We start from the raw sequence: 15,420 nt of genomic DNA, 5'->3' as shown, positions 1-15,420 counted from the left end.
TCTTTGTAAAATGATGCATCGACGTAAAAAGTCAGAACTCAATACTAATTTTGTACAAAAAGCAAACCCGTATTGTAAACCCGCCTGTCTATTTTTTTAAAAAGGAGAAGAAATTGGGGCCAGTTTCACAGCTTGGCAGGAACAGGGCAGAGTTTCTGCTCCGGGCTTGGCTGTTGCCATTCTCGTTTTGCCCTTGCATGGGATTTTGAGGTAGGCAGAATGTGAGCCATGCACAATCGCCATGGGCACCAGACATTGACCTGTCAACCCAGCACTTACCCTCCACCCGGGTAAATAATTTGAATCCATTTACCCAGTCCGTTCCCAAACCTTGCAATCCCCACCACCACCTATAACAATGCGAGCAAACTTACCTGTGACACCTATGGCGTGTGACATCTAGTTTGTACCAACGGGATGCTCGGCACATGGTTTCTTATATAATGAATATCTCAATGGAACAAGGTCACTTTAAGAGTCCAATCACGTGATGTATTGATTACGGCATTGGTCGTTTGTTTGTACGGGCAAACTGGCAATGTGTCCTCACCGCCTGTGAGAAAACACCTTTCCAATAAAGCTCTTGTTTGTTTGTGCTTTTGTGATCTGCAAGCTTATCCTTTAAAAATACCACATGGCATCTGACAAGTCAACGAATTTGGTACCTCTCTTACCTGTCTTCTCTTTTATCGTCTTGAGTTTTTTTCTGAATTCTGCTTTTTTGTCAAACATTTTGCTTGTCTCTTCATGGTCTTCCTTCGTACTTGCCTGGACATCTGGGACAGAGGGGGTTCCTAACAGGATGTGGTGGAACCTGGGCTGTCCTGGTGAGAAAAAGAGAAGTAACTGAGAGTCACGGGCTATATTTTCCAAAGCTTCCCCATGCCCTCCCACCCACTCGCTCCTTCTCCATTTACCTCTCGTCTTCCTACCACCTACACACCCTCAGCCTTTCTTCCTCCTCCTCTCACTCTGACGTTACTCACCTCACTCTTAACCATTCCTCCACTCTCATCTCGCTCCTACAGATTTGACCAAACAAATCATCGCGTGGGATCAGAGTCACAACTCATTGATCAGCAGTGTAGATAAAAACCTCTTTCCTATGTGCTGATTAAAGAACCCATTCTGTAGTCTTGACACTTCAAGGGCACACACAAGCTGTTATTTCATCTTATGTTTTTAAATGTGAGATGTGTTAAATGTGAAAACTAGCCTATTCGCACAAGGTAGTTTGAGGTTCAAATCAGTGTGATAGGTTGAGCTGGCACTCAGAAAACAAACTGGTGAACACACACATTTCAACAAACTGGAATAACTTCACCTACCTGTCAATTCCTGTTACATCATTCATCACTTGTAGCTTCCTCGGTCATAGGGAAAATATTTATAAAACCTCTAACCACGACCGTTACTTTTCTCCATCGATGGTAAAAACCTTGCTGACTGGTGTTGAATGGATCACTTGAGGGGATTAATTTTCAGCTTAATTGCTTTGAATTATAGTGGTCCTTCCAAATGTAGTGAGTCACTAATCTAATTATTAGGGATCTAATTAGAGCAGGGAGGTTATTGCAACGATTTGCCTCAACAGAACTCCCAGGTGTGTCAAATGCAATGGTCCCAATTTTCCCATTACTTTCAGTCGCATCTGGGAACAGTGGTTGAGGGGAAATCTTTAGTGGACCCATTTTTACACCCTGCTTTGGTCCTGAGAAAATTGCTGGCAGAATAAGGGATGATGTTTAAAGTCCCTATCTCTTTTATAGTAGATGTTACGGCATTATCGGACTGTTCCTGTTGGATCGTGTGCACATTGACAACTGTATAAATGAGGCTCATAGCCCGCGGATCCCGGTACACTTGCTTTATTCAAAGCGGATCTTTACCTTTCGAACCTTCGCTGATTTGTCGCCACTTATTGATGGATTTTGATGTTGCTTTTAGTTGGTGAGTTGCTGGGATCTTCTGCAAATGGCCACAATGAGGGAATCGTCAGTAATCTACACATTTTGCCCACCACCACAATACATTGAAACCAAGGGATTTCCTACGGGGATCCCATTTTTTTTTTACCATAAGCAAAATACTGCGGATGCTGGAATCTGAAACAAGAAACAGAGGATGCTAGGAAAACACAGCAGGCCTGGCAGCTTCTGTAAGGAGAGGAAGCAGAGTTAATGCTAACAAATGGACTTGAAATGTTAACTCTGCTTCCTCTTCATTCAGATGCTGCCAGACCTGCTGTGTTTTTCCAGCATCCTCTATTCTTGTTCCACTTCTTAACATACTTGTTGAAGAGGAGTAAGGTTCCCAAAAGGATGTATCAGGAGGCACAGGAAGAGAGTAAAGCTACCAAGTCAACTCTTGTCAATAGCCATTCATGGGGCTGGATTCTCCCCCCCCCCCCCCCACACCCCCCGCCGCAAGATCGCCACGGGCGAGACGTGGACCATGTAAAGGTCCATTTATATCAAGCGAGAATTTCTGATCGCCGGGCGGGTGCGGCTGGAGAATCCCGCCCAATAGTGTTTGTAAGGCCAGGGGATTGGAGAAAGGCATGACTGAGGGTCTAAGTGCCTCAGGGAACTTGTGTATCACCATCTTGTAACAATATGTGTATTGTAAGGAATACAAGGGGTTAACAATAAGGTAACAATACTTCTCACCACCTGATGGAGATAAGGAGCAGTGATATAAATATCATGTGACTTCTGGGGTTCTGGGAGAAGGTTGTACGGCGTTAGAGAGATCAGGGGTTGGATTCTCCGCTCCGCTGCTCCACATTTCTGCCTCAACCCGCCAGCGGGATTCTCAGTTTTCCAATGCCAGTCAATGGGATTTCCCCATTGTCGGGCAGCCCCACGCCATCGGGAAACTCCTGGGCGTCGGCAAAATGGAGAATCCCGCCGGCGGAGCATAGAGTTCTGTTGTAAGAGATATCATATTGTTTTACTTAATAATTTATTCCTTGTTGACTGGTTAGAATCTTTAATTTAGTAGTGTAAAATAAATCAGCTTTGTTTAATAACTCAGCTTGAAGCTCTTTGTTAACATTACATTCTCTTCTATCATGATACAATTTAAGGTTGTTCACTGGGCTCACATGACAGTGGCCCGGATGAGCAGATTCTTTGGGGTGGAAGACAGGTGTACAAAATGCACGGGAAGACCAGTGAACCATGTCCACATGTTTTGGACATGTCCGAAGCTTAGGGGATTTTGGCAGGGGTTTGCGGATGTCATGTCCACGGTGTTAAATACAAGGGTGGCGCTGAGTCCAGAGGTGGCGATTTTCGGGATGTCGGAAGATCTGGGAATCCAGGAGGAGAAAGAGTCTGACGTTCTGGCCTTTGCTTCCCTGGTCGCCCGGAGACGGATACTATTAGCATGGAGGGACTCAAAGCCCCCGGAATCGGAGGCCTGGCTATCGGACGTGGCTAGCTTTCGCTGTATGGAGAAAATCAAGTTCGCCTTGAGCGGGTCACTGTTAGGGTTCGCCCGGAGGTGGCAACCGTTCGTCAACTTCCTTGCGGAAAATTAATCGTCAGCAGACGGGTGGGGGGGGTAGTTTAGATTAGAGTAGGGGGGTAATAAAGGTGGGACCTGTATGAAAGGTAAATGGCTTTTGCACTATGTTTATGGTTTCATGTATATTGTTTATTTTGTTGTTGATACTATACCAAAAATACCTCAATAAAATATTTAAAAAAAAAAAAAAATTCTGGAACATAAGGGAGTGTGATTCTCTCCATACCCAATTAATATGCAACCAGCAGCATTGAATTTGTCATGTGAATGTCTGCTTTTCTGGGGGTTATCATAGTGCCTTTGCGAGGTGCAGACTATCCTTTTGTCGGAAAATATGAAAGTATATGGGCATGGAGGTATACGTGCCGTTTCTCTGGCTGATGACTCCACCTCAAGACCCAGCTACAGGCATCCACCAGGCTGGTCACAGTGAGGGTTACTGGAGTACTGAAGGGGGTGATTCTAATGTTCCAATAGATCTGGAGGAACACTACAGTGTGTCTCTAAATGGCCCTTTCACACCTTGACAGCTTGCAGTGTCTTCAGAAGTTCATTTTCCAGAAAGATCTGGAACCCCAGAGGAGGACGGTTTCACTAGCAGAGAAGTTGCAGGTATGTATCAGATGGGTCTGGACGGAAGAATCTATAGTCCCAGCTGCCAGATGTTCACTAGAGATTGCCGTCTCTACCCTGTCTACACACCTCTCACTATAGTCTTGGTTTTGACACTGAGCATTCTTACACAGGGCGGGAGTGCTCCGCCCGGCCCTACCAACAGTCGCTGATGCTCTTCCCTCTGCAGCCATCTGGGATGGCCACTTCCAGAATACAAAATGGATGCCCGCAATGAATGAAGGGAACAATGGACAATGTTACGAAAGCAAGCGGGCACAGAGCCTGTATGCATATTGAAGAAACAGCTCCCAAACGGGACTGAAACTGTAGGTCAATTAGCATATTGATGGCCCATCCCCGGGAACAAAGGAAAGACACTCAAGCAACCGATCTAGCTCCAGACATCGCGGCGCCAGCTCCCCAAACAGAAAGCATAAACAAAGCAAGGCCAACGGCCACATAGGACCCGCCCAGCCATCAGGACACCCACCCCTTTATTGGTCAAGATCAATACGAGTGATCGAGATACGGCCCAATTAATTGGGGCCAAGTTCGAGGCCCGCCCAAAGCGCGCGAAGCCCCTTCGGGTATAAGAAGAAGGCCCCGAGAGAGATTCGCTCTCTTGGAATTGGCTCTCAAAGCGGTGAGACCCGTCCACCAGCTGCTCCAGAAGCAAGTAAGTCCAAGGTCAACGCTCGCTACCAGATGGACGACTTTAGCTGTTCTCCTGTACCACTTCGAACCCAGCAGCCTCAGATCCAAACAATGGTCATTGTTCCTCTGACTGAGTGGGCGCCCGAAGTTAAGTATAGGCCTTAGCGTCAGAGATAGTTTAGTTTGTAGTATTTTGTGCATGAGTAGATATTACTGTGTGTGTAAATCAATAGTATTGACTTTGAACTAACTAATTGGTGTATCGGCTCTTTGATCAGTATTCGGGTTTGAACCTTGTGGTGATATCGAGAGATACCTGCCGACTTTAAAGCAAACATAATTAGGATTCAGGAAGGCGACTATATTGACCGCTATATTTAGAAACAAATAAAGAGAGCAACACCTCCTCATCCTATCCTTTTGGGCTCAAATAATTTTCTCCCCCGGCCCATCCCTTTCAAGGCCTCCCAAAACGTGGCTGCCGATTCCCCCCCGTCTGATTGAGCTCCACATAATTCTTAATCACCATCGTCAACGTCCCACAGAACACCTTGTCGGCCAAAAGCCCCGAATACAATCTCCACCCCAGGCTCTGTGCCTGACCCGAATGATGACTCACGTCTAGAAAGTGCAGAGCATGGTCCAAAATCGCTATTCCCGCGTATCCCGCACTTTCCACCCCCATCAGCACTGCCCTGCTCACTACATAAAAGTCAATCTTGGAATAAACCCTATACACATGCGAGAATAAGGAATACTCCCTCTCTCCCGGGTACCCAAGCCTCCATGGATCCACCATCCCCATCCTCTCCATAAACTCTCCTAACTCACAGGCCATTCTCGGCCTCCCCATCGACTTAGGGTTCGACCCGTCCACCCTCGACTCCATTACTCAATTGAAATTTCTCTCCCCATCCCCCCATAATCAGCTGGTGAATGTCCAAGTCCAGGATCTCCCCCAATAGCCCCTTCATGAATCCGGCATCATCCCAATTGGGTGGGTACACATTCACCAACACCACCAGAGTCCCCACGAGCACCCCGCTCACTAGCACAAACCTCCTCCCCCCCCCCCCCGGGCCCCACACTTCCCTGGCCCCCGTACACCCTGTTTACTTGCTCACCAATATGGAAACCCCCCCCCACCTTTGACTTCGAGTGAAACACTTGCCCCACCCATCACTTCCTCAACCTCATCTGATCTTTCACCCGGAGATGCATCTCCTGCACAAAATTCACCTCCGCTCTCAAACTTTTCAAGTGCGCAAACATCCAGGATCGTTTAACCGGCCTATTTAGCCTGCAGACATTCCATGTCACAATTCTCCCTGGTGGTCCTCGCCTGCCCTCCCCCCAAAGTCAACCATCATTATCCTGAGGCTCCGCCCCCCCCATCCCCACTCTGAATCGGGCCCACCCAAGATGGCCCTCTGCCCCGTCCATGACCAAACTCATCCTCCATAACTGCCAGGTCGCCTCCTCCCCTCCCCATGCCCACTCTCACCCCACCGCCAACCTCTCCACACACACTGGCTAACCACCTACAGGGAATTTCTTGATTAATAAGGGGATTTGGGGTTATGGGGAGAAGGCAGGAGAATTGGGATGAGCAATGTATCAGTCATGGTCGAATGGCAGAGCAGACCCGATGGGACGAATGGCCTAATTCTGCTCTTATATCTTATGGTTGTTGCTGACTAGGGGCCAACATTTGTTGCCCTTCCATAAGTTCCCTTGAACTGAATAGCTTACTGGGCCATTTCAACCACTTTGCTGTGGATCTGGAGTCACATGTAGGCCCAAACCAGGTAAGGCTGTCAGATTTCATTGCCGAGAGGACATTAGTGAACCAGATGGGTTTTTACAACAATCGACAATGGTCATCATTGGACTTTTAATTCCACATTTTTGTTTAATTCAAATTCCTCCATCTGTCATGGTGGGATTTGAACCCACCACAAAGTGGTGAACCACTATGTCGAGTGTCAATACTGCTACGCTACCACTCGTGCCCTCAATGCCTAACCCCTTCCCCCAACCCTGTACCCCTTTCTGGACACCATCTGAGTTCTCTATCTGGAAGGATCTGGGACCCACAGTGTCCTCTCCACCTGCAGACGAGATATGAGACACCACCTTACCATATTGAGTGGCTCTTTGATGCGCAGGCCATATGGATGGTGCCTTTACCATTGAGGCTCAGTCACCTCGACCATTCAGTGAGATGAGTGGAAGCAATTGGAGGTTCACTTACTCGGGCGGAGTGGATAAGCTCATTCCTCTGTTTGCTACACTGCAGAGCAATCCTCTGGTGGAGGCCCTGGGAACTGACCTCGCTGGAGACATCCTCTCATACAGGTTTGGTCTGACAGCTTGGCATCCTCCTTCCATCCTCGGGGTACAGGTTTCCCCTCCTGGCCTCCACTACATTGAGCAGGACTTCGAAGGAACGTCACTCAATGTGGGGGCTGGAGCACCCTGTGACCGACAGATCACCCCCTCCTTCAACAGTGGGTAAGTTGGCGTCAGGCCCCTTTTCAATATGCTTCCCGGGTGTGACAGTGGGGTGCTTGCCGTCCAACCTGCCCTGTCACGCAAAACATCGTGTAACCCCCGACTGCATAATTAATTAGGCCAGCACGACTGGGTGCAAATTCCCACCACCCTTCACTGCTGTAACATTCCCAGTTCCTGACCCCACCGTGGGACTTAAGGCCCAGAATGGAATATCCCCCATTAACTTTTAATTTACACTCAAAACGCCAAATTTTGTTTAATTTTTATTGGTTTTACAGTATGAATGGAACTTTGTTTTCCTGGCACTTGACGTTTTAAAATACCTACAAATAAAAGCTATATTTGTTCACTCTGTTATCTCAAATTCACTTGCCTCTGTTATATTTGCCTTTCAGTCCTATCTCATGTGGACGGAAAGGCAGATTTCCCCCCTCACTGAGCTGAATGTGAACCAGGCTATCAATAGGATATGCCACAAACTTTATGTCACAGCTCAAACCAATTGTAACTGTTGACCACCCCATCTCCATTGAATAAATTGGTATTTTAATTCCACCAGCAAATAAGATGCACCACAGGGTCAAACATATTTTGGGATTTGTGGATGAACTAATCTTATCTAATGTGGCATCAATGTCCAGCCAACCATTTACTGACTACATGTAAAAATCTGGTAAAAAGACAGTTATATTACATTACCCGTATTTGTCTGTAAAATGTTCTCTATGATCAGAAGGTATGTGCATTGAAAGGTCTTTTCTCCAATGTTTTTTTTTCAATGACAACCCAGGCAATAAAGATGGAAATAGCGCAGCAATGTTCACATTCACCAACCGACAGCATGCACAGGCCCACCATCTTCATTGTCCCCTCTATAGTCCCCGGTGCACTTCTGACAGTGCAGCACTTGCTCAGTGCTACACTGGAGTGTCAGGCTAGATTTTCATGCTCAAAATCTCTGGGATGTTCCTCCCACGCAGGGTTGGCCTGACACCCCCGGCCTCCTCCTTCCCTCCTCGGGGTGGAGGGCACCCCTCTTGGCTTCCACGGCATTGAGCAACACTTCGAGAGAAGCCTCACCGAATCTGGGAGCAAGAGTGTATCTCCATCAGCTCTTCTTAGGGAGCGAGCTGCCTTTTGTGACCCCTCGGTGACCTGATGCTCATGAACATTCTGCACCATTCTGTCACCCGAAAAGGGAGAATGTGCTGGGTTGCAGGGAAGAAGGCAGGGCAATGCCACTAGGTGAGTTGCACACTCACTTGTAACAATTCTGTGAACTTTGGCGACAAGAACACCTTTGTCAGAAGAAGGTACGTTTCTTGAAATAGTCAATTAATCCCTGGTGTCAACAGGCAGCTAAAAACTTTAATGAAGTCTGCTCACCATTAACGACAACAAGGTGATGAAGCCAGACAATGAGGCAAAAGAACATTTATTTTTCATAGATCAACAGAGACGGGAAGCACAGATGGAAAGTATGATTTCTTTCAAAAGGCATGATGGCAGCTAATAAAAGCTATATGTGATCAAAGTTGACTGATTTCCATATAGACACCGAAAGTTACTGAAGCGAGTGTTTTCCTCAATGGATCCAGGAAAAATCATTATGCAGTGCTTGATTGAAAATGGGTAGTGTGTGACTAGCCTTTTATGTGCAAGAAAGAACCATAGCATATAAATGTCGACATTTCATACAACCTTTGAACTGAGTCCTTCAGAGTAAAATTGACAGGGGTTGTTGCTTTGAACAATTCCCTTTCAGGAACCATGTCAGGTGGACATGAGAGGCAGCAGTGGGCCATCTCTCTTTTGTTTTCTGTCTGCTTCGATCCAACCTCAGTTTCCAACTCATTTCGGTCGAAGAAATTTGAGAGAGAGGAAAAAAAAAATCAAAGACAAAAGCGATATTAAATCACCGAAGATAAAACAGAAGGATTTGACATTATGTTTTTGAACCCCAGAGAATTTGGAGAATGCGGAACCTGCTGCTACATTGAGTGGCTGAAGTAATTGAGCACAGATTTGGTTAAAGGAAAACTAGATAGCTACGTAAAGGAGAGAGGAATAGAAGGATAAGCTGATGGGATGGGATGAAATAAGGGGTTGGATTGTTCAGCCACGCCCGCCTCAAGATCGCCATGGACGGGACGGGAAACATTTAAAGATCCGTTGACCTCGGGCGGGAATTTCCAGTCACTGCGCTGAAAAATCCCACCCAAGACCATAATATACTGGCATAGACCAGAATGTAAAGCTGTAAAGTTTTATGTAATTCTATGTAATTTTTCTCTGTTGTTTTTCTCATGTTTGTGATTCTGCTGGTATTACTGTTGTCTTGGCCAACCTGTATTCATTGCCTCTCCATTGGTTCAATCTTGTTTCTATGAAACCCAGTTTTGCTGAACTTTTTTATCTCTTTCTGCTGCCGATGTGCTTGTCCACCACAGCCCTTGTGGAGACCAAGTTCCATCTTCACATCGAGAATACCCTCCATCATGTTGTGAGGAACTACCATCGTGCTAAATGGGAGAAATTCGGAACAGATCTAGCAACTCAAGTCTGGGCATCCATGAGGCTCTGTGGGGCATCAGCAGCAGCAGAATTGTACTCAACCACAATCTGTAACCTCATCACTCGGCATATTCCCCATTCTACCATTACCACCAATCCTGGGGATCAACCCTGGTTCAATGAAGAGCGCAGGAGGGCGTGCCAAGAGCAGCACCAGGCATACCAGAAAATGAGGTGTCGACCTGCTGAAGCTACAACACAAGACTGCTTGAGAGGGGGGGAACAATAGGGTTGCTGCTGCATTGGCCGAGGGGGAACTGAAAATGGAAGAGGTGGTCGGGGCGGGGGTTCCCCGTCTGGGGGACTGGAGGGTGCGGGAGACGCGGGCACGGGACTGGCCTAAAATAGGAGCTGGCTAGTCGGCAGTGGGGGGGGGGGTTAGCCCCCCAATCCGGCTGATCACATGGAATGTGAGAGGCCTAAATGGGCCGGTTAAGAGGGCCCGAGTGTTCGCGCACTTAAAGGGACTGAAGGCAGACGTGGTCATGCTTCAGGAGACACATCTGAAGGTGGCAGATCAGGTCAGGTTAAGGAAGGGATGGGTCGGACAGGTGTTCCATTCGGGGCTGGATGCGAAGAATAGAGGGGTGGCAATACTGGTGGGGAAGCAGGTGTCGTTTGAGGCCAAGAACCTAGTAGCGGACAATGGAGGCCGATACATGATGGTGAGCAGTAGGTTGCAGGGGACGGGGGTGGTATTGGTAAATGTATACGCCCCGAATTGGGACGATGCTGGATTCATGAAACGTATGTTGGGGCGTATGCCGGACTCGGAGGTAGGAAGCTTGATAATGGGTGGGGATTTCAACACGGTGTTGGACCCAGCACTGGATCGCTCCAGATCTAGGACCGGAAAGAGGCCGGCTGCGGCCAAGGTGCTCAGGGGGCTTATGGATCAGATGGGGGGAGTAGATCCGTGGAGATTTGCCAGGCCTTTGGCCAGAGAATTTTCTTTTTTCTCCCATGTACACAAGGCCTACTCCCGGATAGATTTTTTTGTTCTGGGCAGGGCATTGATCCCGAAAGTGGAGGGAACGGAGTATTCGGCCATAGCCATTTCAGACCACGCCCCGTACTGGGTGGAATTAGAGCTGGGGGAGGAGAGAGACCAACGCCCGATGTGGCGGTTGGATGTGGGACTGTTGGCAGACGAGGAAGTGTGTGGGAGGGTGCGGGGGTGCATCGAAAGGTACCTGGAGGCCAACGACAACGGGGAGGTGCAGATGGGAGTAGTATGGGAGGCGCTGAAGGCGGTGGTCAGGGGAGAGTTAATCTCCATTAGGGCTCATAGGGAGAAGAGAGAGGGCAGGGAAAGGGAGAGGTTAGTGGGGGAGATTTTAAGAGTGGACAGGAGATATGCAGAGGTCCCTGATGAGGGACTACTCAGGGAGAGGCAAATTCTCCAGACGGAGTTCGATCTGTTGACCACAGGGAAGGCAGAGGCACAGTGGAGGAAGGCACGGAGCGATGTAGGAGTATGGGGAGAAGGCCAGCCGGATGCTGGCACATCAGCTCCGTAAGAGGATGGCAGCGAGGGAGATTGGTGGAGTCAAGGATGGAAGGGGAACTACGGTGCGGAGTGCGGTGAAAGTGAATGAGGCATTCAAGGCCTTCTACGAGGAGCTGTACAGGCCCCAGCCCCCAGGGGGAAAAGAGGGGATGCGACGATTCTTGGACCAACTGAGGTTCCCGAGGGTGGAGGAGCAGGAGGTGGCTGGTTTGGGGGCGCCAATTGGGGTGGAGGAGCTGGTTAAAGGACTGGGGAGCATGCAGGCAGGGAAGGCCCCGGGACCGGATGGGTTCCCGGTGGAATTCTATAGGAAGTATGTAGACCTGTTAGCCCCGTTGCTGGTAAGGACTTTCAATGAGGCAAGGGAGGGGGGGACCCTGCCCCCGACAATGTAGGAGGCGACGATCTCTTTGATCCTGAAGCGGGATAAGGACCCACTGCAATGCGGGTCATATAGGCCGATCTCGCTCCTCAACGTAGATGGTAAGTTGCTGGCAAAAGTGTTGGCTACGAGGATTGAGGACTGTGTCCTGGGGGTGATTCACGAGGACCAGACGGGATTTGTAAAGGGCAGGCAGCTAAACACCAATGTGCGGAGGCTCCTAAATGTGATTATGGTGCCATCGGTGGAGGGAGAGGCGGAGATAGTGGCAGCTTAAGGGAGTCCAGGAAATGGAGGGGGTGGTTCGAGGGGAAGAGGAGCATCGAGTGTCACTGTATGCAGACGACCTGTTGCTGTATGTGGCGGACCCAGTGGAGGGGATGGTGGAGGTCATGCAGATCCTAAGGGAGTTTGGGGACTTCTCGGGCTACAGGCTCAATGTAGGGAAGACTGAGCTCTTTGTGGTTCATCCGGGGGATCAGGGAAGAGGGATAGACGACCTACCGTTGAGGAGGGCGGAAAGGAGCTTTCGATACTTGGGGATCCAGGTAGCTAGGAGCTGGGGGGCCCTGCACAAACTTAATTTGACGCGGCTGGTGAAGCAGATGGAGGAGGACATCAAACGGTGGAACATGTTGCCACTCTCGCTCGCGGGCAGAGTACAGTCGATTAAAATAGTGGTCCTCTCGAATTTTTTTTTTGTATTCCAATGCCTCCCAATTGTGATTATCAAGGCCTTTTTTAAGAGGGTAGGCAGGAGCATTATGGGTTTTGTGTGGGCGAGTAAGACCCCGAGGGTAAGGAGGGGGTTCCTGGAGCGTAGTAGAGATAGAGGAGGGCTGGCGTTGTCGAATCTGTGTGGCTACTACTGGGCAGCCAACGTGGCGATGATCCGTAAGTGGGTGATGGAGGGAGAAGGGGCGGCATGGAAGAGGTTGGAGATGGCGCCTGCAAAGGAACGAGCCTGGGGGCGCTGGTGTCGGCACCGCTGCCGCTCTCGCCGACAAGGTACACCACGAGTCCGGTGGTGGCGGGAACGCTAAAGATCTGGGGGCAGTGGAGACGATACAGGGGTGCGATGGGAGCCTCGGTGTGGTCCCCGATCAGAGATAACCATCGGTTTGTCCCAGGAAGGATGGACGGGGGGTTTCAGAGCTGGCATCGGGCAGGGATTAGAAGAATGAGGGACCTGTTCATCGATGGGACGTTTGCGAGCTTAGGGGCGCTGGAGAAGTTTGGACTACCCCCGGGAAATGCTTTCAGGTACATGCAAGTGAGGGCGTTTGTGAGGCGGCAGGTGAGGGAATTCCCGCTGCTCCCGGCACAGGGGATTCAAGACAGGGTGATTTCGGGTGTATGGGTCGGCGAGGGCAAGGTGTCGGCGATATACCAGGAGATGAAAGAAGAGGGGCTGGCTTTGGTAGAGGAGCTGAAGGGCAAATGGGAGGAGGAGTTGGGGGAGGAGATTGAAGATGGTCTGTGGGCTGATGCCCTAAGTAGGGTTAATTCCTCTTCCTCATGTGCCAGGCTTAGCCTGATACAATTTCAGGTTGGTCACAGAGCGCATATGACGGGGGCAAGGCTGAGTAGGTTCTTTGGGGTGGAGGACAGATGTGGGAGGTGCTCAGGAAGCCCAGCGAACCATGCCCATATGTTTTGGTCGTGCCCGGCACTGGATGGGTTCTGGAAGAGAGTTGCGAGAACTATATCCAAGGTGGTGACAGTCCAGGTCAAGCCAAGTTGGGGGCTAGCACTATTTGGAGTAGCGGATGAGCCGGGAGTACAGGAGGCGAACGAGGCCGGTATTCTGGCCTTTGCATCCCTGGTAGCCCGGCGAAGGATCTTGTTAGTGTGGAAAGATGCGAAGCCCCCCAGCGTGGAGGCCTGGATAAATGATATGGCAGGGTTTATCAAATTGGAAAGGATAAAGTTTGCCTTGAGAGGGTCTGCGCAGGGGTTCTCCAGGCGGTGGCAACCGTTCCTAGACTACCTCGCGGAGCGTTACATGGAGTTCGGTCGACAGCAGCAGCAACCCGGGGGGGGGGGTTTCTGGGGGGCATCTGAGCAAGAAAATACATAAATGATCCGGAAAACTGATATGTACGGGAGGAATCCAATGTACAAAGTTCTGTATTATATTGATTTGCCATGTTTATGTCTTGCTCGGCGAGCTTTCTTTTCTTTTTGTTTGTATGGTTGAAAATTTTGTTTAAAAATTCTTAATAAACATATTTTTTTTAAAAACACAAGACTGCTTGTGAGCCAAGCACCATACACAGCAAGTAATAGACAGAGCTAAATGATTCCACAACCAATGGATCAGACCTAAGCTCTACAGTCCTGTCATATCCAGTTGAGAATGCTGGAGGAGGCTCCACAAATATCCTCACCCTCAATGATGGAGGAGCCCAGCACATCGGTGCAAAAGACAAGGCTGAAGCATTCGCAATAATCTTCAGCTTCAATTGCCGATTGGATGGTCCATCTTGGTCTCCTCCAGAGGGTTTCCTCCGGGTGCTCCAGTTTCCTCCCACAGCTCAAAGATGTGCAGGTTAGGTGGATTGGCCACGCTAAATTGCTCCTTAGAGTCCAAAGGGTAATGTGGGGTTACGGGAATAGGGTGGAAATATGGGCTTAAGTAGGGTGCTTTTTCCGAGGGCCGGTTCAGACCCGATGGGCCGAATGGCCTCCTTCTGCACTGCAAATTCTATGATAACAGACCTCAGTCTTCAGCCATTTTGATTCACCCCACGTGATATCAAGAAATGGCTGAAGGCACTGGATATGGAAGGCAATGAACCGGGACAATATTTCAGCAATAGTGCTAAAGACTGTGCTCTAGAACTTGCTGTGCCCCTAGCCAAACTGTTCGAGTACAGCTACAACAGTGGCATCCAGCCACCAATGTGGAAATGTCCCAGGTCTGTCCTGTACACAGAAAGCAGGACAAATCCAACCCAGCCAATACCCGCCCTATCAGTCTCCTCTCAATCATCAGCAAAGTGATGGAAGGGGTCATCAACAGTGCTATCAAGCGGCACTTGCTCAGCAATAACCTTCTCACAGATGCTCAGTTTGGGTTCTGACAGGGTCATTCAGCTCCTGACCTCATTACAGCCTTGATTCAAACATGGACAAAAGAGCTGAACTCCAGATGTAAGGTGAGAGTGACTGCCCTTAACATCAAGGCAACATTTGATCGAGTATGACTCTGGACTCAATGGAAACCAGGGGGGAACCCTCCCCTGGTTGGAGTCATGCATGGCACAGAGGAAGATGGTTGTGATTGCTGAAGATGGGTCACCTCAGTCCTGGGCAGTCACTGCAGGAGTACCTCAGGGTAGTGTCCTGGGCCCAACAATCTTCAACTGCTTCATCAATGACCTTCCTTCCAACATAAGGTCAGATGTGGGGATGTTCACTGATGATTTCACAATGTTCAGCATCATTCGCAACTCCTCAGAGACCGAAGCAGTCCACATGTAAATGCAACAAAACTTGGACAATATCCAGGATTGGACAATGGGTTGAAAAGTGGCAAGTTATATTTGCGCCACACAAGTGTCAGGCAATGACCATCTCCAACAAGAGAGAATCATCCATTGCCTCTTGACAGTCGAAGACACTATCATCACTG

The 15,420-nt window shown here is 49.1% G+C and overlaps 1 protein-coding gene across 1 annotated transcript in view; it reads right to left on the bottom strand.

The window, feature by feature from the left end:
• Positions 1-15,420, bottom strand: part of LOC140425568 (uncharacterized) — a 199,478-nt gene that overhangs the window by 139,272 nt on the left and 44,786 nt on the right. Inside the window, exon 2 of the mRNA XM_072510004.1 lies at positions 675-824. Within this exon, the coding sequence (XP_072366105.1) occupies positions 675-824 (150 nt within the window). The remainder of the gene's footprint in view (positions 1-674; positions 825-15,420) is intronic.

This window comes from Scyliorhinus torazame, chromosome 6 (assembly GCF_047496885.1).
Source record: "Scyliorhinus torazame isolate Kashiwa2021f chromosome 6, sScyTor2.1, whole genome shotgun sequence".
NCBI lineage: Eukaryota > Metazoa > Chordata > Chondrichthyes > Carcharhiniformes > Scyliorhinidae > Scyliorhinus > Scyliorhinus torazame.
This window is presented reverse-complemented; position numbering and strand designations above follow the sequence as displayed.